The 26,268-nt window shown below is 40.2% G+C and overlaps 1 protein-coding gene across 3 annotated transcripts in view; it reads right to left on the bottom strand.

The window, feature by feature from the left end:
- The window catches only part of tiam1a (TIAM Rac1 associated GEF 1a), a 57,289-nt gene that overhangs the window by 16,833 nt on the left and 14,188 nt on the right, over nt 1–26,268 (bottom strand). The window contains exons 1-18 of one of the 3 annotated variants that reach the window (XM_061703479.1): nt 23,984–24,085; nt 23,786–23,863; nt 22,762–22,894; nt 21,092–21,696; nt 18,864–19,156; nt 16,131–16,403; nt 13,995–14,232; nt 13,142–13,314; nt 12,160–12,384; nt 10,231–10,416; nt 8,126–8,278; nt 7,964–8,038; nt 5,008–5,178; nt 4,825–4,929; nt 3,783–3,864; nt 2,854–2,940; nt 1,635–1,853; nt 979–1,085 (exon numbers count right to left, since the gene is read on the bottom strand). In XM_061703479.1, the coding sequence (XP_061559463.1) occupies nt 979–1,085; nt 1,635–1,853; nt 2,854–2,940; nt 3,783–3,864; nt 4,825–4,929; nt 5,008–5,178; nt 7,964–8,038; nt 8,126–8,278; nt 10,231–10,416; nt 12,160–12,384; nt 13,142–13,314; nt 13,995–14,232; nt 16,131–16,403; nt 18,864–19,156; nt 21,092–21,689 (2,985 nt within the window). In that variant the 5' untranslated portion in view covers nt 21,690–21,696; nt 22,762–22,894; nt 23,786–23,863; nt 23,984–24,085. Of the gene's footprint in view, nt 1–978; nt 1,086–1,634; nt 1,854–2,853; nt 2,941–3,782; nt 3,865–4,824; nt 4,930–5,007; nt 5,179–7,963; nt 8,039–8,125; nt 8,279–10,230; nt 10,417–12,159; nt 12,385–13,141; nt 13,315–13,994; nt 14,233–16,130; nt 16,404–18,863; nt 19,157–21,091; nt 21,697–22,761; nt 22,895–23,785; nt 23,864–23,983; nt 24,086–26,268 lie in introns of those variants that run through there. The other 2 variants (XM_061703478.1, XM_061703480.1) reach the window with 2 other exon arrangements.

The raw sequence follows: 26,268 nt of genomic DNA, 5'->3' as shown, positions 1-26,268 counted from the left end.
TCATACGCTCGTCTCACACCTATCTCTCACCTGTCTGTCAAAATTTCACATGCAAGCACGCACGCACGCACGCACACACACACACGCACACACACACACACGCACACGCACACGCACACACCGGGTCTACTGTAACATGTATTATGGCAATCTTTTGGAAACTGTGTGAAAGGGGCTGTAGAAATATATAGCTATTGTGTGTCAACATGCACACAAACAAAGTAATGTCCTGCTTCGCTGGGTCTCTGTGTAAAAAAAACAGTGGCGAAGATTTTACGGTTTTTCCTGTTAAAACAATTCTATGGAAAAACTGTGTGAAAGGGGCAACAGATTTTGTATGTGAATGCATACACAGGAAAGGCAAGGTCCTGCTCTGCTGGATGTGTGTGTGAAAGAGACAAATAAATGGGTTATGTCTTCGATGCTGAAATTTTCGAAAAACTGTGTGAAAGAGGCTTCAAATATTGTATGTAAACACGCACAGGGATGAGACAATGTCCTGCTTCACTGGGTTATGTGTTAAAGACAGCAGACAAATGTCTACTCTACTGGTGCCTCGATAAAGTGAAAATTGTGTGAAAAACTTTGTGAAAGGGGCTATAAATTATGTATGCAAACGGACACAGACATGGCAATGTCCTGCTTCATTGGGTTCTGTGTGAAACACAAAGTAAATAAATGTTGGCTCTACTTTTTGTAATATGCCAAATCTACAGAAACTCTGAGTGAAAGGGACAATATAGACATTGTGACTGAACTTGTAGACAGAATTGTATATCCACTTTTGCTACAAGCAAATCACTAACGTCTCTTCTGTCACATCTCCGAATTCTATAGCTTTGGTCATGTGTGAACTGGCACAGACATGGCCATGTCCTGCTCACTGGGTTCTGTGCGAAAAACAAGCGAATAAATTCTACATGTCTGATGAGAACATTTTCCAGAACATTTGTGTAACAAGGGTAATTGACATCGTACCTTCTGCACATAGATCTTCTCTTCAGGAGGATCTCTGGGACTCTGTGACGTGCCCTCGTCCAAACTTTCATCCACCGTCAGACCCGACACGTCGTCCAGGATGTCCTCTGCGGACACACAAATATAAAAATGTTGTGTTTGTGGCATTATTAAAGACATTTTTTTTTTAGCCATAATTAAGGCCTTCATCTGTTAGTCCCTACTTTTGGTCCCACAGGATATGTCTTTCTCGTCATGAGTAAATAACCTCCAGCTGGAGAGTTTACTCCCATCTGTCCTGACATGCGACAGTACCTCATGAATATTAATGAGGGTCCTGCAAGTCATTTATTAAATAAATAAAAAGAGGTGCCCTTGTGCATGGATAAAGAGGACAGGTAAATAATTAGTATTAGCTCACATACCACTTTAAAGAGACCATCTAGAAGGGGGTTTTAATAAGGTCACAAAATTTAACATGTAACTTGTACATGTATAGAAGCATATGAAATATCAAAGCACTAAATATCACAGTTTGGATCTGACCCTAACTTGAAATCCTACTTGAAAAGCTAACCTTATCTATCCTATCAGTAATATTGTTTAGTATTATTTCAAAATGTTTGTACCAATAAAGGTGCTTGCTCCTAATAGATGCCTTTGACAGACATACTTACCTTGGCTCTGTGAGAAGATGTCCGTGGTGGCAGCACCGGGCTCGGCGTCGGAGCGTCGGGGCGCCGGGGGCGGGCACAAGGCGGCTGGGTCCAGGCGGGGTAGGGCGCCCACGCTCAGCGTCAGGGCATGGCAGGCGAACGCCACCCGCATGTCGTCCATCTGCAGGGCGGCGGCCGGCTTGCCGTTCAGCAGCAGGATCTCGTCACCAGCTCGTACACCTTTTTTTTTTGGGGGGGGGGGGGGTTTGGGGAAGAGGACTCAGTTGGCGTTACCTCAAAAATAACCTTTTGTTTCAGTAGGTGCTAACACGGCTCCTGTCCTGTCCTAAACCTTAATCGTGTTTTTGCAACCTAAGCCTGACTTGAAAACTTAATTTGAAACCTTAACCTGTGTTTAACGTAGTTTAAAATCCTACCCCTCACTCAAAGCTCTTTGATGCGCTAACCTTGCCAGGGTTATAAACCTTAATTTAAAATCCTCACCCTTGCTTCAAACCCTACTTTTAAACCCTAACTCGGTCTTCAAACCCTAATTTGAAACTAATTGAAACATTAACCCAGGCTTGAAACCGACTGTTCATATACGTTCAACAAAGTAAATTTTTTTTTTAAAAATCTAACCACCAACCATATCCCCCAACTTGGAACCCTAAACCTGGCTTGAAAGCCTAAACTGAATCCCTTACCCTTGATTGAAACCCGAACCTTGCCTCGAAATCCTACTTTTAAAACAGTCGGTCATGACGTTTGGAAGCACAAAGCACAGGAACACAAACATCTCCTCCAGCCACCTGTACTGCTAATTGACAGCCAATTAGCAGCCAAGAAAGACATGACAGACAGGTCACCTATGCTCACACACACACTTTTGTACACAAATGACACATTTAGCCTAAAGTTATGACCTACTTGTCTGCAATGTGAAATGTCAGCTGTATAGTGGAGCCTTTATCGGACTGAGAGAACTAAAGCCCCCAGGCCCGACTGTGCGGCCGCTCTGTGCGTGTCACTACATTAAGAGAGACGGGGTTGGGGTAACGCCTGCAGTGTTGGCCTGGTTTTCTTACGTGATTTCTTTCCGTCTCCGCACATTCTGCTCAGTGGATCAATGGAACATGCTGGCTGACCCACTAACATTGTGAGCGTGTGTGCGTGTGACACAGCAGGATGCGACGTTAGCGTCATGCTTGGCTAGCTGGAGTGAGAAGGGTCTTGGCACCTTTAGCGGAGGCGAGTCCTCCCGCTTTGACGTCAGTGATGTGAAGCCGCTGCGTGCCGTCCTCGTCCATAACAGACACAGAGAAACCTGGAAATGGGAAACAACAAAAAAATGGGAAACTTCAAATCCTAATTTGAAACCTTAACCCCGGCTTGAAACCTTAAACCAGGCGCAAAATCCCAACTTGAAAAGCCATGGCTTGAAACCTTAAACCTGGCTTCAAACCCTAAACCTGATTTGAAAACCTAATTTATAACCGTAATTTGAACCCATAACCTTTATTTGAAACGCTAAACTAGGCTTGGAACCCTACTTACCTTTACCCAGACTTGAAGCACGAATTTAAACTAAACCAGCCTTGAAAAATGACTCAACTACTGAAACCCTTTTTTGAGACTAACCTTTGTTTTACATCCTAACCCAGGCTTAAAACACTACTTTCAAACCCTATTCCAGGCTCGAAACCTGACGTTAAAACCCTAAACATTGTTTAAAACCCTGACCAAGGCTTGAATCCCCAATTTGAAAACGGAACCCTGACTTGAACTCCTAATTTGAAACCCTAAATTCTAACTTCATACCCTATCCCAAACTTAAAATCCTAACACAGTCTTAGATCCCTCATTTGAAATCATAACACAGCCTTAAAACCATAATCATTGCTAAGAACCTTACACTGAACCTCTATTGTCCCATTTAAAATGCAACAGTAATGTAACTTTTGACCATCCAATCATTTCCTTGCTCAGAATGCGTGCGAAACTCTACCACAGAGGTGCAGTCCATTAGGCTCCACGTGGCAGCCGAAACGGAGCGATTAGATCCGCTTGATACAACCAGCGCTCATTAATGAGAACTGTCACAAAACCAATTCGGCACGCCTCGTCGTCGCAGTTTTGAAACAAGTCTTTTGCGTCAAGGCGGCCTACCGTAGCCCAGCGTGCATGACTCGTCTCGGTCGAACTGGATCAGCCTGGTGGCCTTGGTACAGATCTCAATCTCCTGGTACAGCTGAAACCAACAACAAAAAACAACGGTGTGACGGTCATCGCACTTGAGATCTATGTTTTATTAATCATTCTTAACAAAGCAACTGTGCATCAAAGGTCACGAGATCAGGGTGTGTGTGTGTGCGTCCGTATGTCAAGATGTGAAATGAGAATGTGATAAGCGTGGGTGTTGATCATAGAGGATGAAGAGAACTCCAGGTGAAGGTCGCTATGTGGTCATAGGGCTTCAACAACTGCACTGAATAATATGGATGCTCACGTTGTTCTTCTGTCAGATAACAAACACAACAAGCTCATTTGCATAATTTATCACACACAGTACGCATTAATTTTGATGAGGGAGCTGTCTCAGATCCATTTAACCAAGATATAAGTGTCTAAAGGTGTTAAATGTGACGTTGGAATTTTAACGTTTACACGAATGACAAATGAGAAATCTGGATCAGATATGGATTGAATTTGGATTTACAGGCTTTTGACCCTGATTTCACATTATCTAAATCAAATAATGTTTGACAGTGGTATTTTGAACATTTTGAAATATTTAGCAAATAGCCCATCAATGTTTTTAAAAATAATGATCACCATCACACAACATCACATTTTCAACTAGATGATTATTGTTAAAGAGCTAATAGCAGGCTACTTGGATATTAAAAAAAATATCAAATATGAAGTAACAGGATGTAAAAATCAAGACTGCATCAACCTGATGACATTTAACCAAGATATCAGCATCTAAGCGTCTTAAACAGGACTATATACAGTATCACTGTTTACACTGATGACAAATGCCAAATCTGAATCAGATGTGGAGTATCATCATTTTTACATGCTAAGTGTGGATTTTCACCATAATGTAATGGCAAGATTTATGAAAGAATGCCTAACCATCATAAGGATTTCTATTTAAATATTTAAATAATTAAGTCAGTGATAGAGTACCATTTTAATAACTCACCACATCGTACACGTCCTCGTCAGGTTTGGGCACGTAGAGGAGTGTGCGGTCAGCCACCGCCACCTTCAAGCGCAGGTAGTGACCGGAGGGATCCACTTTGTTTTTCTGCAGGAGAACAACAACATTGAAAAACGTCTCAAGTAACATGCATGGATCCTAAAACCTTTGGATTCTTATGATCACCTTGCAGACGGCGCTTAAAACCTCCAGTGCCGTGTCGCCGGGCTGCACTACGGCCAGGACTGGCTGGTCGCCGGGCAGGCACACCCAGGAGGGGGCCAGGCTCTCTGGGAGCCACACGTCAGTGTCCAGGGCCAACTGGGGAAGACTTTTTACTGAGCTCTCCTGGTCCTTCTGAAAACAGGCCAATGAATATATACATGTATTTTGTAGATTAACTCATTCACTGCCATGAATTTTTATATTTGTATATACTCGAAGATAAAGATTAAAGGGTGAATCTCGGCTTGTAACAACGATTATGAAGTAGAGAAATGGCGACTCGGAAGTCGGACAAGTTTAGGCATCTCACACTCAAACAGAGCATGTGTATGTATGGTATAAAATGTGTTATGTGATGCAGTAGGTAGCAGAAAGTGTGTGGCTTGATCGTGAGAAACGATGAGACAGTTCATGGAGTGATTGGCAAACACCATGTAAAAAAAGCCACACTCGAGCCATTCTCGAGCCATTCGTTGAGTCAGCGTCGTTCACGGCACATTTCTTAGTTGTATAGCTGCAAATAAATTTATATTTTGCCATCAAAAGCCCTCTCTCAGTCTTGCTTTCATTGTTTTATAGTTTTACAAAATCAAAAAATATTAGCCTACTGTTCTGCTTGACATCTTTCTTTTCACAAAAAGCTTGTTTTCTCCACTTTGGTCAGAAACTGGTGTTTTTGCTAGAACCATCCCATGTTCTACTGCTGACTACCAAAGAATGGAAAAAGCTAGAAACAAACTATATTTTCTGGTAGTTTTGGTGCTGACTGTATATAGTAACAGAAAGCAATATTCTATGGGTCATGAATGATTGGTCAAAAATCGCTCAGTGAATGAGTTAATGTCTAAATTGCTGGCAACAAAAGTGAGTGAAAAAAGACAAGCCCCAATTAGCTATTTTGCCTCCACTCTCATGTCACCTTTTAGTGTTACACGTTCTCAGGTGTGAATGGGGAGCAGGTGTGTTAAAAGTTTGTGTTACTGCGCTACGTAGAAGATGGCACTAGGTTATAAGAAGACCGCCAACACCCTGAAACTGAGCTGCAATATGGTCGCGAAGACCAAGCAGTGGTTTAACAGGACAACTTCCTCTAGACACTCTACAGTAATACAGTCATTTATAAGATATACTAGATAATAATAATCTCACCGAAGAGCCAATGGAAGCTGCTGGTGGTCTCAAGCATCTGGAAGTCTAATTACAAAATCTCATTTGTGATCCCCTTGAGCTCCCCAAGTGGCTTTAAGGTTGCATGAGTGTGTGTGTGTGCATGCATGTGTGTTTGTGTGTGTGTGTGTGAGTGCAGCCAATTTGGCAGCCCTATCCGCATCAACAGGACCTCACACATGCAAATATTTCTGATCATATTACGTGACAGCTTCCAGCACCTTATTTTCTCTTCCTTTTTCCCTTTGCTAATACACGTTTTTCAACAGCCGAAGGGGTCCGCGTCGGGAAATCCCCCCTGGTCCTTGACTCCCCCTAACGCAGCTCGGCACCATCTGGCCCATATTGCAAGATGCTTCCGCCGTCAGCAGGATTTGCCGGAAAAAACGTGAAAAAGCCGTCAGCTGTGACCATTTGGACGACTGTAGCATTGGTGTGTTACAGTAATACGCCCTAACCGGCCTGAAAAGACAGCAAGTCTGCCAGTTTTTGTCATTGCGTGTTGGCAGAGCTTGGTGGTGAACTTTGATGACTTGACATCACTCAAAGTTGGATGGCTCGCCATAAAACACGAAACTCTTAACAAGCTAGCTCCTCAAGGTCTTGAAAATGCATCCCCTTAACAGTTTTAATTAGCAACATGGAATTTGCGAGTATACCCACTAAAAAGTCTCAGGAAACTATGTTCTCAAACGCACAGAAATTCAGACATTTTGGTTTAAAGTGACCATTGTCCCTTTAATGCTCATTTTGGCCATTCCCAAGGGTCTTAACTCAACCTAAAATTAAAGTGAAGATAGTCCCTCAGTGGGATTATCAGGCAGACAAAGACCGGTTGACAGCCTCCGAAACCCGTCAACTTTGGCTCGCCCCGAGCGAAGGAGAAGAAGAGACGAGAAGGTGTCAAAGAGGGATGAGGATGTGCTGTTTGACAGGCTGAAAAGATGGCTGGGAATAGAAATAATTGCATTACGTGTGGATCAGACGCCGGGTGGTTAGCGAGAGAGTTAATCCGGCAGATAGCGTCAAGCGAAAGACAGAACCTCAGAGGAATGCTCATGGATGTGGAAGGGTTCAGCCATGGTTCCCCAAATATGACACAATAAAAAGAGAAAAAAAATAAATCACAAAAGGGATCTGAGTGAAAGAAGGTGGAAAACTGCAGCATGTTGCTGCTTACGGCCTCGGGGCAGAGGAGAAGCTTGTGACCCATTAAACAAACGGAAAGACTCATCAGACGCTAAGTGAGGAAAAAGAAACCTCTTTTTTGGGAACAAAAAGCAGCGTTCTCTCAAACCAATGGAAACGTAACAAAACAAGAAGTAGCAACCTACCAAAATAAAAGCCGTACTAGCACTAAACAAGTCAGACAATATCCAAATCAAAGTCTTTTTGTTAACAAAAAGCTGCTCTATATGCTGGCTGATCGTTCTATCAAGTCAACGGCAATTAAACAAAGAAAGGAAATAGCAACATTCCAAAATAGCAGTAAGCCACAGCCACAAAATATCCAAATCAAAGGCCTTTGTTTACAAAAAGCTACCGGTTGCAAATCCCATCAAACCAAAATCAATGGAATAAAAACAGGAAGTAGCAAACCTATTACAATAAAAGCCCTAAACCAGATACAGAATATCCAAATCGGTCCATTGTTCACAAAAAACTCAACTTCTCTACGACTGTACATTAGTGAGATGAATTTGCGTTTGACAAAGTATAGAAAATATGGCAAAATCAAATAAAATCTCACAGATTTGTCGCTGGCCGAGTCTTCACACGTTGGTTCCGTGGGCGCTTTACCCAGCTCGACACCGTCAATGAATACCTGTTAAGATACGCGATTCACGATGAGCGCACTGAAAACTAGGATGCACGATGCAGGGAGGTTTTGTACGTGTTTGTCATGGTGTACTTGGCTGATGGTTGGGTGCTGCGCCTTGGACTTCCTGCGGGAGGCGGTGTCGAGGCCCCACAACGACGAGAAGCGACTGCGGCGTTTGCTGAAGGTGCGAGAAGGCGTGGCGTGGCTACGCCGCTTCACGCCCATTTCCGTGCGCGCAGACACCTGTGAGACCGCATAAGTACATTTCATAAATTCAAATTTGACACAATTATCGGTGTATACAAGTTAACACATTATGTTTATTATCGTGAAGAAAATGATAGAAAATAGAAAATAAAATTTGAAAAAAAAGTCCCCAAGAAACTATGTAAACATCCAAAATGCTACTATTTTATAATTAGTATATGGTGCCCGTAACACTAAGAACAAAAATAGTTACTATTACAAAGAAAACTATAGACTTTAAAGATATATTTGGACTGTGAATGTAAACACATTTACATCAATATCTTCTATAAAAAAATATTTTTATCATTACTCTCACTGTTATTGTTATTAAGGAAAAATATATACTCCGAAAGAAATGTTTTGATTGGAAAGTAAACTTAACAATGGAAAATTTGTAGAGAAATTATTATTATTGTTATTATTATTTCGACAAGAACATATAAAAAACTATTGTAAAAAAATAGTATGTATAATATAAAAAATAAAATATTATGTAATACTAAAAACATAAACTATAATAAAATATGTATTCAACTATAAAAAATTTAATATAGTGTAAAAGATTTAAAATGTGTATGTATAAAAATGTAAAAAATTTAGGAATTGAATTGAAATATTATGAGAGAAATAAAAATAATCTGTAAAAATATACAAAGTTTTAAAAATTCTGTACACAAATATAAAAAATATATGGTATATCTACAAATGCTAGAAATATTGCACTTTTACAGATTTATACATGGTATTGCACTCAATTAATATTTTGAATAACTCAGGTGATGTATGTATACTAAAAGATTACTGCACCACAAAAATTGCATTATACAAAAAAATTGCATTATAAAAATCTATTGTCAACAATAATATGTAAAGCGACAGTAAAGATTTAACTCATTCACTGCCATTGACGGCTGTTGAATTCAGATATGCATGTTAACATGGAGGACTGGCAGTGTTAAATACTTCATAGTAACGTCTGCAAATAAAACGGATGGTTGAAAAAAAATCAATTGTGTGTTGATGTCTGACAGTGTGAGACAGCAGGGAGGAGAGAGGGGGCGAAAGGGGTGTGTGAAGAAGATAAGGAGACAAAGGAAGTCAAGGGGAAAGGATGGCGGGAGGGAGGAAAAGACGGAGGTTCGAGAGAGAGGGGGAGAGAGTTAAGCCTGTTTTGTGGGAAAGCGCCTCAGGGACAGTTCATATTGATCTGCCAATCAACACTATCAACTCTGATGTATGTGTGTGTGTGTTTGTGTATGTGCAAGTTCTTTGTTTCCTGGACAGGACTCTCCGCTTCCCGGAAAACTCGCAGCTTTGACGTGAATTGTTGACTCGGTCTTTACCGTCTTGGCGAGGTTACAACCATACAACTGCAGTCTTAGCAAAGAGGAGAAATTGCATCGACGCACAAGGTCTTCTGACTATGGCATAAAAATAGTCTGTAATCTGACTTTGTGATTACAAACATAGTTTACAGATACTTGGGAAAAGGGTCCCTTCAAAATAACTTTAATGAGCTACATGCTGCTTAAACCAACTAGATGCTACATGCTGCTTAAACCAACTCTAAAGATTATTATTAGTTTGTGGCAGGCTGCTCTGGTAAATTTCTATTTTTTAGGGATTCCAAACATACAATTGTTTACAGTAATTTGGAACATGGCGTATGCGAACACCCTTGCCTACTTAGCCACATGCTGCTTCACCAAGTCATTACTATCCGATCCAATGTAGCAGCGTTTTTGGTTGTATTTCATTTTCCTTGTGATAACAGACATGCATGCAATTGCTTACAAACGGGACTAACCTTGCGTAATGAGCCACATGCTGCTTCACCAAGTAATAATCTGATCACGTGTAGCAGCCTGTTATAGTAAATTTCCATTCTCTCACAATGACAAACATACTGTACAATTGAGTCATTTCTTTGTGTCTCTAAGTGGTACCAGCGCGTGAAAGGAGGACACGGAGAAGATCCCCAGGCGTCCCATGGCCAGCTTGGTGGGCCGTGAGGCAAAGCCCAGGAGGCGCTTGGGGTTGGGGGGCTCGCCTCCCTGCAGGCTGGCTAGGTAGCAGCGGCAGCGGAAAAGGTCCATGTGGAAACGCTCCAGATTCTGCTCCCATAAGAAGATCTGAATGGACAAAAGGCCAGATCAGTTTAGAGGCGAGAAAAGAACATTCCGCCTCGCTCGAGAAGTGAGACGTGGGAGTGATGATGATGATGATGATGACGTAGCCCGCGACTGTGCAGTGCATCACAATGTGGGCCGTGGGAGGTGAAGCACATATAATAACAATAATAAATAAAGTACAGTATGTACTGTAGTTGCCTTTTATTGATGTTATTTCACAAGGCTAAAGCCACATTTTCAAGCAATGGCTGGTGCTCTATAAGACCTAACTGTCAGGCTATTTTAGCCAATCAGACGCCTGCAGAAAGTTGTTTCGGGAAAAGACACATTAACAACAATCGGTCAAGGGAGAAATATTCTTATGGTATTAAGGATTTTTAAATTCTAACAAAATCGAATGCAATAATTAAAAAAACTATATAATACTAAAACAAAAAAACAAAAAAAAAAACTATCATTAAAACTAAAAGTAAATGTACATTTTTTAAATTAAAACAAAATATATTAAATGCCATTCAATAAATTTAAATTCAGCCCAAAAATGAATTAAATGAAACAAAATAAAACAGTAATTATAAATAAAATAAAATACTAATAAATTCAAAATAAATAAAATTAATACAATATATTAAAATGCAATACATGTAAATAAAACATAATTAAAATATTATAATTAAATACAATTATAAAAAAAAGTATTAAAACTAAAAAAAAGCAAATGTACATTTTTAAATTAAAGCTAAGTATATTAAATGCAAAACATTCATTGAAATTAAAACTAAAATAAATAAAATGTAAACTAAAAAGATAAAATTTTAAATAAAATAAAATAAATAACAAAAACATTAAATGAAAGAAAAACAACATAAAAACGAATTGTCATTGTCAACACCGCTTATCCTGGTTAGGGGTCGCGGGGCGCTGGAGCCTATCCCAGCTGACTTCGGGCGAAAGGCGGACTACACCCTGAACTGGTCGCCAGTCAGTCGCAGGGCACATATAGACACGGACAACCGTTCGCACTCACATTCACACCGTCACTGAGTGGGAACTGATCCCACGCTGCCCGCAGCAAAGTCAGGCGAGTGCACCACTACACCATCAGTGACTAAAAACTAATTAAAATAAATAAAAGTAAAATATTTTTTTTTTTGAAAAAAAGTAATGTATTTCAATAAAATAAATGTAAATTATAGCAAAACAAAATAGAAACAAACTTAATAAAATTAAAATCGTAATACAGTACAATAAAAAAATACAGATATATGTTTTCATTTTATATATCAAAAATTGTGGGGTTTCTTTCTTTCTTTTTCTTTTTTTTCTTGGTCACAATATTCCCCAAAAGTTTCATTTTTAAAGACCTAAATGCCAGTTTGTGACAATTTGTGTATGATGAATAGAAAAATTAACAATTTTAAACAATTTATTTTCTAAGCTGCCAGGTGCATGCCAAAGCCAACAGGTGGCGCTATAAGCCCCAACTGTAGACCTGAATAATTTAATTTAGGGAAAAGACATGAACAACAATGCGAATGGAAAAATCATACTACTCGTAGAGTTATACCTGAAAATCACACTTGACTACTAACCTCAATAAAACAATGACAAAAAATTCCCACCAACTGCTATACCCTATCATTTTTTGTTTTTTTCCAAAAGGTCAGATTTTTGTGGCCGAAAAAGCAGTTTGTGTGACATGTGGAGGCCAAAGGCAATAGACAAAACACCATTTTAGCCTACCTGCTCTAGGATGGTCTTCCTCTTCTTGGCGTCGGTGACGGTGGACAGCTGCATGTTGCCCATCTTCTTCATCTTCTCGTCCATGTCGATCTTCTGCTCCAGCTTGCGGATCTCGCCGCGCAGCAGGCGCACAGTGTCGTCGCGGTGGTGCTGGCGGGCCAGGGTGGCGGCGCACGCCGAGTGGATCGCCGTGATCCAGTTCTCCAGCTCCGTCTGACCCGACGTCTGAAGGGACGCACGCGCGCAGTCACATTAAGGACTCCGTTCTGTGCCGACGGAATACATTCATCTTCATTGTCATTGGGACAGGAGGATGAATGCACACGAGGCAACACAGCAATAATACAAATACATAATAACTGCGTGCTAATGGACCTTTTCTGCTGCCGGACATATCATCGAGTGGGGGGTGGGCTGATTGAGTTCTTCTGCCGCCGGACCTTTCGTGACTGACGAGGCAAGCGGGGTGGCCGGTGGGCTTGTTCGTCAGCAAGGTCGCTTCTTTGATTGGCTACATTCACGTCTCACGTTACAATTCATATTCAATATTTAACGCGTTCAATAGTTAAGATTGTCAGCCCCGACAAAAAACTAAACAAAATGTTTTACAATATATAATTGATAATAATTGATAATAATGGCAACAATCAAGAACTGTTGCTAGAGTTAATTGAATATAAATTAATTTACATATAAAGTATAACAAAAGTGAACCAATAACATTAAGCTCCATCTATTGTTAAAAAGTCAGGTTGTATGTAAATGAGGTACGGATGAGGACGTGTGATAAGAGCAAAGCAGTCAGCCACCCTAATAAAATGTATTCATTGCATCTTTGTCCTCCATTTTGCGAACGTGACAGGTGCCAGCATACAAATGACGACTTGTCATAGCTCACAGTGCTCAGTGACAGCGCGCCCTTTAAACACATCAACATACCATACGTACCATGCATATCATACATATTTACACTTCCGCTGACCTGGAAGAGGAAGGCGTCTCCGGCCGAGTTGCTGAGGCAAAAAACAAAATCCTTCTTGGGGTGCTCGGGCACCGCCTGCACGATGGCGTTCTCGGCCCACAGCGCGTGTTTGGGAACGCTGGTGTGGTCGATGCCCGAGCGACCGTCCGACTCGTACAGGAACAGCGTGCAGCCTGGAACGCACGCAAACACCGGTCATTCATTTCATGCCTTACAAATCACATCAAGAAAGAAAATCTCTACTTTAAGTGCATACTCCCGAATCTTTATTTGACTGCTATGGGGTCTCAGTCACAACCCAGATAATTTGTCTTACATTGTAGCTGTGCCTTAGTGTTACACTCCATAGTCTCCACTTCACTGCAGTGGCACTTAGCCTCCCCTTGTTCCTAAATATTACTCCGCAGTCTCCCCTCGAATACGTTTGTTGCTGTGCCTTAGCTCCAGACACTACAGTATTATACACTGCAATCTCCACTTTGCTACAGGAAACGTCAGTATACTCTCATATACATTAGCTTGTACCCTGTTAGGTTGTTATACTCCGCAGTCTCAATTTTGCTGAAGTGGACCTCAGTCTCCCTTTGGATATGTTTGCTTACCCTGTTGCTGGGGCAAAATAAACTGTATCAGCGTGTCCTCCAACAGATACACACTAGAAGTGATCTAGGTGGAGACGAGGCAGGCGGTTGTTGTGTATTACTCGGGGATGAGATGGATTAGACACGGATGCCGGCATGAAATTAAACGAGGCAGAGGACAGAAAACGCAAAACACAGAGGAGGAGGCACAGCAAAGAACCCCTCTCAAGGTCACAGGGACTGTGTTGCCTTTAGTTTGAGGGTGCACAGACCTTTTAGCGAGACCCAGTAGTGTTTCCACTTGCGTCTGGCGGCCGGCTCCACCTTCTTGCCCTTCTTATGCACCAGGAAGTTCTTGACGGCCAGCGCTCCCGCCTTGCGCACCGTGCCGTGAGCGCAGCTCGCCGCCACCGCCGACTCCGACGGGTAGGCGCTGCTGAGTGTGCCGCTGCTTTGCTCGTCGCTGACCGCCGAGCTCGCCTCCTCTGAGCGGTCCCAGCCTCGGTGCGCCTGAAGGGGGAGAAATGATCGGATAAAAACTGATTTATTTTGTCAAAATATGAATCCTTTATTTAATGAGAGAGGGCAAGCAATTGGAGAATGATACAATGAATAAACAGTTTAAATACAACCTGCTGGCCGCTTTCTAAGAAGTTTCTGTCTATTTCTCTCTCTCTTCTATCTTATTTCGTCTCACAAAAAGGTACAATGCCAGAGATAGAGACAAGGTCTACATTTTTATCTTCACACTAAAACCAAGTTTATATGAGGTCTATAAAGGTTAAAAAATGGCATTTCCTAAAAAAATAATACAAAATAAATAAAGGTGTGAGGGTCCTGCAGAGCTGCACTATTTAAAGTGTAATTTGCGATCTGTAATTACTACATTCTTTAAAATGTAAAAAAAAAAAAAAAAAAAAATCTAACTCCATACATACATTTTCTCCTCGCTCCTCACTGCTGGAGCCTATCCCAGCTGTCATCGGGTAGGAGGCGGGGTACACCCTGAACTGGATGCCAGCCAATCGCAGGGCACATACCAACAAACAACCATTCGCACTCACAGTCACACCTATGGGCGATTTTAGAGTCTCCAATTAATGCATGTTTTTGGGATGTGGGAGGAAACCGGAGTGCCCGGAGAAAACCCACGCAGGCACGGGGAGAACATGCAAACTCCACACAGACGGGGCTGGGGATTTAACCCGGGTCCTCAGAACAGTGAGGCTGACGCTCTAACCAGTCGTCCACCGTGCCGCCATAAATGTAACTCTTTAGTCCAAAAAGAAGTTTTTTTTTTTACGTTTTCGTGAGTGTTGCAGGTGAGAGTTGGTGTGCCAACTCAATGTGGATGTTGAAGGGGGTGGGCGGTTTAAAAAGGTTGGTAAAGACAAGACTGCTCCAATAAAGAGAACCCTCGGAATTAAATTTTTTGTTCTTGGAGGTTTTTCAAAATATTTATGCAACACTTCGTCCAAAACACAAAGGAAGACTTGAAAATGCATGAGAGTCTTGCAAGGGGTGAGCAAGATTAAAAATGTGATCTGATGAAATGCAATCCAAATAATTGAGTAAGTATAATTACATTGTTTTTTTTATATTGTTTGTTTAAATTAAAAGTCAAAAACATTTTGTTTTGCGTGTGGGCGAGACAGAGTGGGTGCGACAACTCAGTAATGAACAACTAACATAACCCCTGTAATTGAAATTGTTCAACATTTTGGAATTCAACCTCAAATTTTAAGGACAATTAGGTCTAAAATTTGAACAGGAATCATTCTCCTTGTCTATTTTGTCTATTATAGCAATTATTATTTTGGGGCTTTTCTCTTATGCACATGTCGTATCTCAAGGGGTTGAGTGATGACAACGTTAAAGAAAATAGTAAGAATAAATGAAAAATTTACTTCATAGCCATTCAAAGCTTTGCCACATACTCTATTGTTTTTAAGTCAGAACAATTAGCTATAATGTGATAAAGTATAATTGTAACTGACCCAGCCGGCACGGTGGACGACTGGTTAGCACATCTGCCTCACAGTTCTGGATCTGCCTCACAGTTCTGGGGACCCGGGGGGTTCAAATCCCGGCCCCGCCTGTGTGGAGTTTGCATGTTCTCCCCGTGCCTATGTGGGTTTTCTCCTGGCACTCCGATTTCCTCCCACATCCAAAAAACCTGCGTGGTAGGTTGATTGAAGACTCTAAATTACCCGTAGGTGTGAATGTGAGTGCGAACGGTTGTTTGTTTCTATGTGCCCTGCGATTGGATGTACCCCGCCTCCCACCCGAAGATAGCTGGGATAGGCTTCAGCAGTCCAGCAGCCCGCGACCCTAGTGAGGATGAGCGGTAAAACAAGATGGATGGATGGATGGATGGATGGATGGATGGATGGATGGATGTAACTTACCCAGACTTGATTGTCCAGCTCTTTGCGGAAGTTCTCGTAGACACCTCCGCCACCTCCTCGTGCCTCCGCCGCGCCAGCGCTGCTGCTACCGCTGTCGCTGCCGTTGCGAAAGAGGGCGTTCTCGACAGCCGAGTACACGGAAAAGGACGCCGACATGGCCTTGCAGCGCCGCGACAACTGCTCGCCGTCCGTCGGCACTTCTGGCTCGGCCGCCACGCCATCAATGCCGCTGTCGCCGTACTCACTGCCCTCTCCCAACGCGGCTGAAATGTCCTGTCGGGAGGAGGATGCCATGTTGTGTGTAGCTTATACAGGGTACATAAAAGACAGAATTCATATTTAAAGTAGTAATTTTTGGACATTTTTCAAGGGTGTGCGCTGGGCACAATGGGAATGCCAACTCAGTCGGGACATTGAGGTGAAATTGTTGGAATTGAAATTGTACGGAATTTAACCTACATTTTTGAGTAAAATTTGGGCAGAAATGTGTGTGGGTCCTCGAATGGGTGCGCAGAATTACATCGGTTACCAGTATATGCATGCAATATGGTACAACAAATAATTTATTAATTTTTTTACACTTTTTATTCAAAAGGAGCCTTTTTTTAAATTGGGATGTTTGGTGGGAGGAGGTATGCCAATGTTATGTAAAGGCTGGACTAACCCAATAAAACAGACCCTCACAATTGAAATTGTACCAACAAGAAACAAACAAACGGCTATTTGAATGTTTAAGGTTGCCGACACCTGGACTAACCCAATAAAAGTGCACCCTTTGGTTGAAAAATTCAAACAAGAACTGAAAATGGGTGCGGTTTCTCCAGGAGGTACGCAAGACTAACATTTTAATCTGTTTATATGTGATCTGGAATAACAATTATAAATTTACATTGCCCAAGATGGTGCGCCAAATAGGGGTTGATTTAAAAAAAGAAATGTTTTATTTGTATTTTTTTTTATTCATTCAAGACGTCAAAAACTACATGAACAAATCATTATAAATACAAACCCAAAACTACACATCTTTAACACCAAAGACATTTGAATATCTATACATATACACATGCATACAGACCTACATATACACATTTTGCTATACCTTCACATATACAGTACACCTACACATATGTTAAGGAATATACATATAACCCATTTTAAGTGATTTTTTTTTTCTTTTCATGTTCCCTTTTTGTGAATAGTCATTTACAAAATAAATACTTTCCCAATGTTAACACCCTATCTTTATATCCATATTATGCACACACAATATACAAACACACATATTAATACACAAACTATACATACTGTTATGTCTATTTCAACATGTCTGAAAAGGGGTAGGAAGAATGATTAAAGATGTTTTGTTGTTACGATTACAATAAGATGAAAATCAAGTCGAAATCGATTAATCATATAGCCTAATGTATAAGGACATACAAAGATATATAAAGTAAAAAAAGAGGGGGGTGGGGAGTCTGGCGCCAACTGAAGGTGAAACTTTCCCACTAATGGAATGATGACGGTACGTCACCCAACATATAGAAAGAGCTTGTTGGTCTAAACACAATGTGGTCATTTACGTTATATATAGAACGTGTGTATGTGCTAGAGCATTAGTGTGTGTGTGTGTGTGTGTGTGTGTGTGTGTGTGTGGCATCTGTTTCCGCTGGAAAGTTTTCCACGAGAGGTTCAGTGTCCTCCTCAGAGTTCGTCTTTTAAGAAACTGAGACACTATTCATTTTCCTCCATGTTTTGCCGCCTTGTGCTTCTATTTATAGCTGCTGCTCAACCCCCCTGACACACACAGACACACCAACACATGCACAAACACAGCCGGGTGAATTTGTGATGTGCACTTATAGAGTGCAGCTTGGGGTTCTTGGGAAGGAAGCTTCTCTTGTTATGGACTTTTCTACGGAATGTGACTAAGACACAAACTCTTGTTTCAACAAATCTCATGGTGACTTTTTAGTCAAGCAGCTTTTGGCTAAATTGAAACGACTAATTCAATTAATATTTAAAGCACAAGTGTGCATCAGCCTTCGTCTGGTGTGTGCAAGAAGTCTGGAGAGAACGGAAACAAGGCCAGCGCAACCAACTGTGATAAATACTAAATGCATGTGTTATTTACTTTTTCATCGTTAAAAACTAAATATAAAAAACTTAATTGTAGATGTAATAAGAAATGTTTTACTCATAGAAATAAAGAAAATACAAATGTTGTACAAGACCACATTTTAAGAATTGAATAAAAACGAATGTGTAAATAAATTATGAGCTTTAACATCTGCAAAAATATTATGACTCATAATATAAATAATAATATTAAAATATATTTTAGACAATTAAATAATTATATTAATAAAATATTGTTATACGTTTTCATGACAGCAAAAATAGACTCCCGACCTAGAAATGAGTACAATAATTACAAATCAAGTAAAAATATTTATTAAAATAAAACATTTTGCTTTAGAAAATAAACACATTTAATTAAAAGGTTATTTAATTAAATAACAACGCATTATTAAAAATACATTATTCCCTCATCATTTTTTATGATAAAAGTAATAATCAATTAAATTAAAACAATTATTTTAAAGCCTGCAAAATGACTTTTCCTTCACATAAAAATAAGTATACTAAAACTAAAATTACATTTGAATTTAAACAGCAAATGAGTGATGAGGTCATACTCTTTAGACGTTTGTTAAAATGCGGGGCAGTGTTTACCTGAGTGGTTTGCGCGCGGCGTCCCTGAAAAACAGGACGCGTCGGCGGGGCCGCCAAGCCGAGCCCAGTCAGGCCCTCCGAGAGGCAGTGTGAGCGTCGGCAGGGGAGCGTGAAGGCTCCGTAAGCGCCGCCGCCGTCCTCCTCGCTCGGGGACAGCGGCCCAGTCTCAGCGTTGACATCGCGACCTCCGCTGCCGTCCTGCTCGCCGTCTCTGCGGCGGACCCTTTGATCCCGGAAGCCCGCACTCTGGTGGCTGCACAGGTGGTCCAAAGACGAGGCGCGCTCTGCTACACCTGTCACACACGCATGAGGAGTCCATAAAGCATTATAAATGATGTAAATATGCTTTATTAGTGTCACATTAAATATGACGAAAATATGGAATATTGGCGGTGACTAGACATTAAATATGGTGTACATTTAGTAATTCAATGGCGAAAATTACATTCAACTTAATAATCATTTGTTATGACTGATACATACATATTTCATGACCTATTTAATTATTTAATGGTAATTTGATTAATTTAATGGCATTATTTTAATCCATCAATCCAGCCATCCATCCATTTTCTGTACCGCTTATCTTCACTAGGGTCGCGGGCAGCATTATTTTCATTTAACAAATGTTTTCATTTACCTGATATTTTCTTGTATTTATTTTTTTTATTGGTATTTGTATAGAAATGTGTAATTATTCAGTGGATGTTTTAAATTAAATGACATGACAAATGTATATAATGGGATGTTTATCTATTTAATTGAAGTTCTTATGATTTCACAATTTATTCAATTGATGACTATTAATTTATCTGATATGTATTTATTTAAACACATCTGGTTACGTTTTCTTTATTTTTTTTGTATTTATTTAATGACATGATCTATTTAATGGCATTTTTATTTATTGAAATGGTTATTATTAAATTATATTTTGTATTTAATTGATGCCATGTTTAATTTGGAGTAATCAAGCAGATGAATTAATTTTCTAGAACTTATAACTTTTTTATATCTATGAATGAAATTTGTATTTTTAATGGTATCTATTTACATGTTTAATTATTGATGTATTTTTTTTTTACATTTGATGGCATTTTCATTTATCCATCCATCTTCTGTACCGCTTATCCTTACAAGGGTCGCGGGTGTGCTGGAGCCTATCCCAGCTATCTTCGAGTGAGAGGCGGAGTGCACCATAAACTGGTCGCCAGCCAATCGCATGGCACATTTAACAAACAACCATTCGAACTCACATTCACACCTACGTGCAATTTAGAGTCTTCAGTCAACCTGCCATGCGTGTTTTTGGAATGTGGGAGGAAACCGCAGTGCCCAGAGAAAACCCACGCAGGCACGGGGAGAACATGCAAACGCCAACAGGCGGGTTTGAAACCCGGTCCTCAGAACTGTGAGGGGGACCCCAGTCATCGCATTTTTATTCTTTCAAATGTATTCAATTAATTATTATTTAATGCCACATTTATGCATTTAATATAATTTGTAGAAATAAACATTGTTTTAAATTTCATTTCATTTGTATTTATTTAATGGCATTTTCATCAGTTTTTTATATTTAAGAATGAAGTTTGCATTTCTGGCGGCACGGTGACCGACTGGTTAGAGCGTCTGCCTCACAGGACCTAGGTTCAATCCCCGGCACCGCCTGTGTGGAGTTTACATGTTCTCCCCATGCCTGCGTGGGTTTTCTCCCACATCCCAAAAACATGTATGGTAGGTTAATTGACAACTCTAAATTGCCCATAGGTGTGAATATGAGTGTGAACGGTTGTTTGTTTATGGGTGCCCTGCGATTAGCTGGCAACCAGTTCAGCGTGTACCCCCCCTCCTGCCCGATGATAGCTGGGATAGGCTCAAGCACGCCCGCGACCCTAGTGAGGAAAAGCGACTCAGAAAATGGATGGACGGATGGTTTGCATTTCTAATGGCAATTTTTATTTTTAATATTAATGAAAATGAAATTAAATTATGTGTATTTTAAATTATGTTTTTATTTATTTACAGTTTTAATTAATCCTGTATTTATTAAATGGCATTTTCATTTATTAATTAATTTATTACAGTGCATCCTTGAAAACAGCATGAAATAAATGAAATCAGTCAGTCACCCATCAAGGAGGTGGTAGACAAGATGCGAATTGAGTACCTAAAGATGATGAATCAGTGCAGCCCTGTGTAAATAGTTATATAAATGTCGCGCATTGCACCTTTGGGTCCTCGGGGCGGTCGGCTGAACGGCTCCTCTTCCTCCGCCTCCTCCTCCTCTTCCTCCTCGCCTCCGTCCACCATCTCCTCCGTGCTGGTCATGTGTTCTTGGCTGAGATCCGACAGCGAGAACTCCAGGCTGTCCTCCCTCCACATGTCGGCCGACTTGGAGCGCATCTTCTTGAAACCGGCGGGCTCGTCATCGTGAGCGAGCGTGTCCGCCTCGGACGTGTCGGGCGTGGGCGTGGCCGAGGCGTCGTGCTCCTCGGGCCTCAAGGTCATGGCCACGCGCTGCGTCCAGTGCGGGTTGACGCCTAAGTCGGTCAGGCCGCCCGCATCCTCGGCATCAAAGGCTTCCGGGCCGCTCTCGGCCAGCGAGCGCGGGATGCTGGGCGTGCTGGAGGAGCGAGTGGACGCTTCAGAGTTGCGGTGCCGCTCCGGCTGCTTGGCCGACAGGGAGTGGCGAGGGCGGCGGGCCACCGACTGCTTGGCGGCGGAGGACAGGCGGAGAGAGCGCGATGACGCGTGCTTACGGGAGAGGTGGCCGGCCGAAACGCCGTGGAAGGCGTTCTCGCCGTTTTGGCTCTCCACATTTCCCATCGTGCAACTGCAGATTATTTATGACGTTTATCAGTCAGTATCAGTATTCAACTTTCTGTAAATGTGAAAAATTTTCTAAAGAAAAAAAATAAATGTGTTTTTTTTAAGAACTATACGACTTAATTTTGGAAATATAAATCTTTTTCTAGATGTAACTTTTGAAAATATTCAACTTTTGTTTACGGAACAATATATTTATATTGTGTATATATCTTGTTTTTCAAAAATATGTTACTTATTTTGGAAATTTATATAGTAGTTTGTGGGAAATATACAACTTTTGGAGGAATATATAACTTAAAATAGATTTTTTTTTAAAAATCAGAAATGTAAAGAATTTTTCTGAAATATATATTTTTGGAAATATACAACTTTTTTTATTATTATTATTAAATTATAACTTGTTTCAGAATGCTAAAACTATTTTTAATGAGAAAACACGACTTTTTACGGGAATTTGTGACTTTGATTTAGAAAATATATCACTTTTTGTGGAAATATTTGCCTTTTTTCTTCAAAAATGTACTAATTTTGTCATAAATGTACATTTCCGAAATGCATGACTTTTTTCAGCAATATGTGACTTTTTTGGGAAATCAACTTTTTTTATAGATTTTTTATGTATGAATTTTCAGAAATGTATAACATTTGCAATACATATGACTTAAAAAAAACATACAATGAAATACATGATTTTTTTTACCTTAGGTATGTGTTATAATTGTTGCAGTTTATAGTACGTGCTGGTTAAAATGTTGGGTTAACTTAATTTTACACTTGTGAAACAGTATGTGACTTACAAGATTGGGCTTTATTACTATGGCAAGAGTTTGACCCTGGAACAGAATTAGTTCAATTTCCCTTTTTTTTCTAATCTTCTTATTAACCAAAAAGCAAAAAAATTGTACTTCGTGTTGGTGCCCTTAATCCAGGCTTTTACAGTTTCTTTTCCTTAAAATTAACAATGGTTGACAGAATTTTACGCTTGTAAGACTGTTTAAATTTGACTCAAAACATTGCCTATACAATTAAAGGTTTTATGGCAACAGTTTCCTGTGGGGAAAATGTTTACCTGTTGTCAAGGTCTGGGCCTCAGCGGCATCTCGGCCTCACCATCTTGCCAGCGCATGATTCTCCACACGTCACGCTCACGAGGTTGCGCTGGGGTGGGAATATTAAGACGACCAAGCACACATCACGATGACCTAAAAAGCATCAACAAACATTGTCTAAAGCCTGCCACACACTGAGTGTTGCGACCAAACCCGACCGACTGAACTCCCACGCAGTGTACGTGATTCGTAAACTATTTTCACGAGTGGCTGATTACTCAGCTCCTGGCTTTGCAGCGATTCAAAATTTGAATCGCAGTTGTGTGGTGTTGCAACTAGCAGATTACCGCCAATCAAAATGCATCTAAACTTTCACACGCTAAAAAATACATTTCCGGGTTTTAAGAAAGCGATACCCGGCCGGCCAAAAAAAAAGAGAAAAAGTTGAGTAGTTTTTAGTAAAAAAAATATAATTTTGGGTTAAAATAGTATAAATTTTGGATAAATTGTGTCTCTTCTTAACAATTGAGTATTATATTTTTTGGGGAAAAAAATATAAATATAAAAACAAGTCATGATCTTATGAGAATTAAGTTGTATTTTTTTATGAAATTGTATTCGAGAAGAAAAAAATATTTTTAATAATGTAGCACATTTTCAAAGGGAAAAAAGTGTATATTTTTGGGAATATAGAGACACCTGGCGGCACGGTAGGCAACTGGTTAGCACGTCTACCTCACAGTTCTGAGGACCGGGGTTAAAATCCCGGTCCCACCTGTGTGGAGTTAAGCGGAACAGAAGATGAATGAATGAATGAATGAATGCATAGTGGCACCTTTTGTAAAAAGAAAAAAAAACTAAATTTTTTTCACAACGCAGATTGCGTCTTTTTTTTCCTGAAAATAAAACACTTTTCTCTTAAATATGATTTTTTTTTCCTGGTAAAATGTTGTGATATGAAATTGACCACATATACTTCTAGAGATCACATTTAGTGAAGCTGAGCCTGAATAATGTCTTAAAAGACATCCTTCAGGTGCTCACCTCCAGGATGTTCAGGTTGAAGTCGTGGGCGTGTCCTACGGCGGATTTCCAAGTCCTGCTTGGACTGATTCGGATGACCTGAAACACAGGGAGAAAAAAATAATGTCAAAAGTAAAGACAAGAGTGAGAAGTTTGCACGCAGTACATCAAGTCCCAACGTCAAGCCACATTTCTTTGAACTACACCCTGGAAACTCACAGCTTCAACCACAAACCACTCGGGCATGTGTGCACACGCCAACGCCAGCCGCCCTGCAATCTTGAAAAAATTTAAAATAAATACAAACACTCGTGCGCAGCTAAGCACGGCAAGCAGAATGAAAGGATGAAAGCGCATATGAGAGTATGATGCTATGTGATGCGTGTAATATATAACAGTTAAAAGACCACGGTGGACAAATGGCAACTTAATTATTCATATGCAAGTGGCACGGTGCGACATCAGTTCTGTAACTGAGACGCACAGCCTTGTGGTGTCGTATTAAAGAAAAACATTTGAAAGGAACATTTTGTTAAATAATACCGCTTTGTTTATGCAGCTCAAGTTAACGTCAAAGCAAACTTCATCCAGCAGCTGCAAATTTTAACATGTGAAATCCTATTTTGACAAGATTCTTATTCCGTAAGCCTACTAGCATAATTGCATAAGACATTTTTGAACGTTTTCGGAAAACAAGAAAAAACAACAACTAATTCAACAAACAAGATGAGTCCAGTTGCCTCGATTTAACCTTTGCGGAATACCATAACCTGGATGACTGAGGATCTACACTGACATAAAGAAAATACACAATTTTTAGCAAGCACATTGGTATTTCTATTGATATTGTGACAATTAGTTAAAAATGACTTAGGCAATTATGCTATTAGGCTAACAATTTGTTTTGAATTGTTTGATTTATTCAAACTGAATAAACTATGACAGAATTTTGGGGGGGGATATTAAGGAGAAATTATATTTGGGTTACAGTACATAATTAGTTACTCTAAGTAGGTTATTTAAAACAAAAACAAAAAAAAGCAGCCAAACAAGCTGTAGTTGTATATCAAAATACAAACTGAATGAAGGTTATGTGGCAAAACAATAATAAAAAAATAAGTTGTTACTGTATGTACAGTAGTCACTGATGGTGTAGTGGTACACTCGCCTGACTTTGGTGGAGGCAGCGTGGGTTCAGTTCCCACTCAGTGACGGTGTGAATGTGAGTGCGAACGGTCGTCCGTGTCTATATGTGCCCTGCGACTGACTGGCGACCAGTTCAGGGTGTAGTCCGCCTTTCGCCCGAAGTCAGCTGGGATAGGCTCCAGCGTCCCGCGACCCTAACCAGGATAAGCGGTGTTGAAAATGGATGTATATACAGTATAATAAAAAGTGACAGGAAGTTACAGTGATGTCATGAGATACGAGTGGCCGTTGTTTGGCCAATTCTTTTGCTTTGACAGCAGAAATTTGAGATATGAGCACTGCATGGTGGGAGTTTACTGAACTCACAACAAGCAGCAGTTTGAAAGATAGTGAACAATTCTTCAAAAAGAGCTGAAAGCTTACATAAGTCACTTGCAAAAACTAAACATAACACACAGAAAATAATACATTGTGCATTTAAACAGACACATAGCTTTGCCTTAATAAAGTGCATTTAGCTTCAAGCTAACAAACAATGTAAAACACACCGCTAACGAATAGCATCGGCGAAGTGGCGTTATAATAGCACTTTAAATCAATGAATATTTGAACACAAATGGTGGAGCAACACATGAAGACATAATATAATAGTACTCACAGGTATCTATTCTTTATCCTCTGTGAAGAATGACTTATTTTAATTGAAGACAAAAATGGCAAAACTATGTTTTTATAAAGTACAATATCATACAGTTCTATTTTTCTTATTAAAAATTACATTATAAACGATTTTGTTGTTGTTTTTTGTGTAGGGAGGCTGAAACGGATTAATGGTATTTCCATTAATTTCAATTGGGAAAGATGATTTGAGATACAAATGTTTTAAGTTAGAAGCGTGGTCACTGAACAAACTAAACTTGTATCTCAAGACACAACTCTGTAGGGGGTGGGGAAAGTTTGTCAAAAAAAACCAACAACTAGAGAATGTGAGGGGGCGTGGATTTGTTTAGAGACTTGGGGGCTGGGGAGGGATTAGTAAAGTAAGGCTACATTCAAAATCCTGCTAGCAGTTTTAACACAGCAAACTCCCCCTTTCAGTGCCCGGAATCACACCATCAAAACCAAGAAGGCAAAACCTTTTGGCGAAGGTTACGTATTGAACAAACTACAACTACTTCCTGTGCAAAACATGACCCCTTGAGGACTTTCAATTTCCATGCTATTTACATACTGTATCTATCCAACATGTGTGCTTTGTGTAGTAAAGCTGTCCGACTACACAGCAGCACTGACAAAAGTGTTGCTTTTCCTCTCAGTGTTTACTCTCTTTTATTGGCTTTTCTCTGTATCTGCCCTAC

This window comes from Phycodurus eques, chromosome 17 (assembly GCF_024500275.1).
Source record: "Phycodurus eques isolate BA_2022a chromosome 17, UOR_Pequ_1.1, whole genome shotgun sequence".
Taxonomy (NCBI): domain Eukaryota; kingdom Metazoa; phylum Chordata; class Actinopteri; order Syngnathiformes; family Syngnathidae; genus Phycodurus; species Phycodurus eques.
The sequence above is the reverse complement of the archived record's forward strand: the minus strand, read 5'-3'. Positions and strand labels throughout refer to the sequence as shown.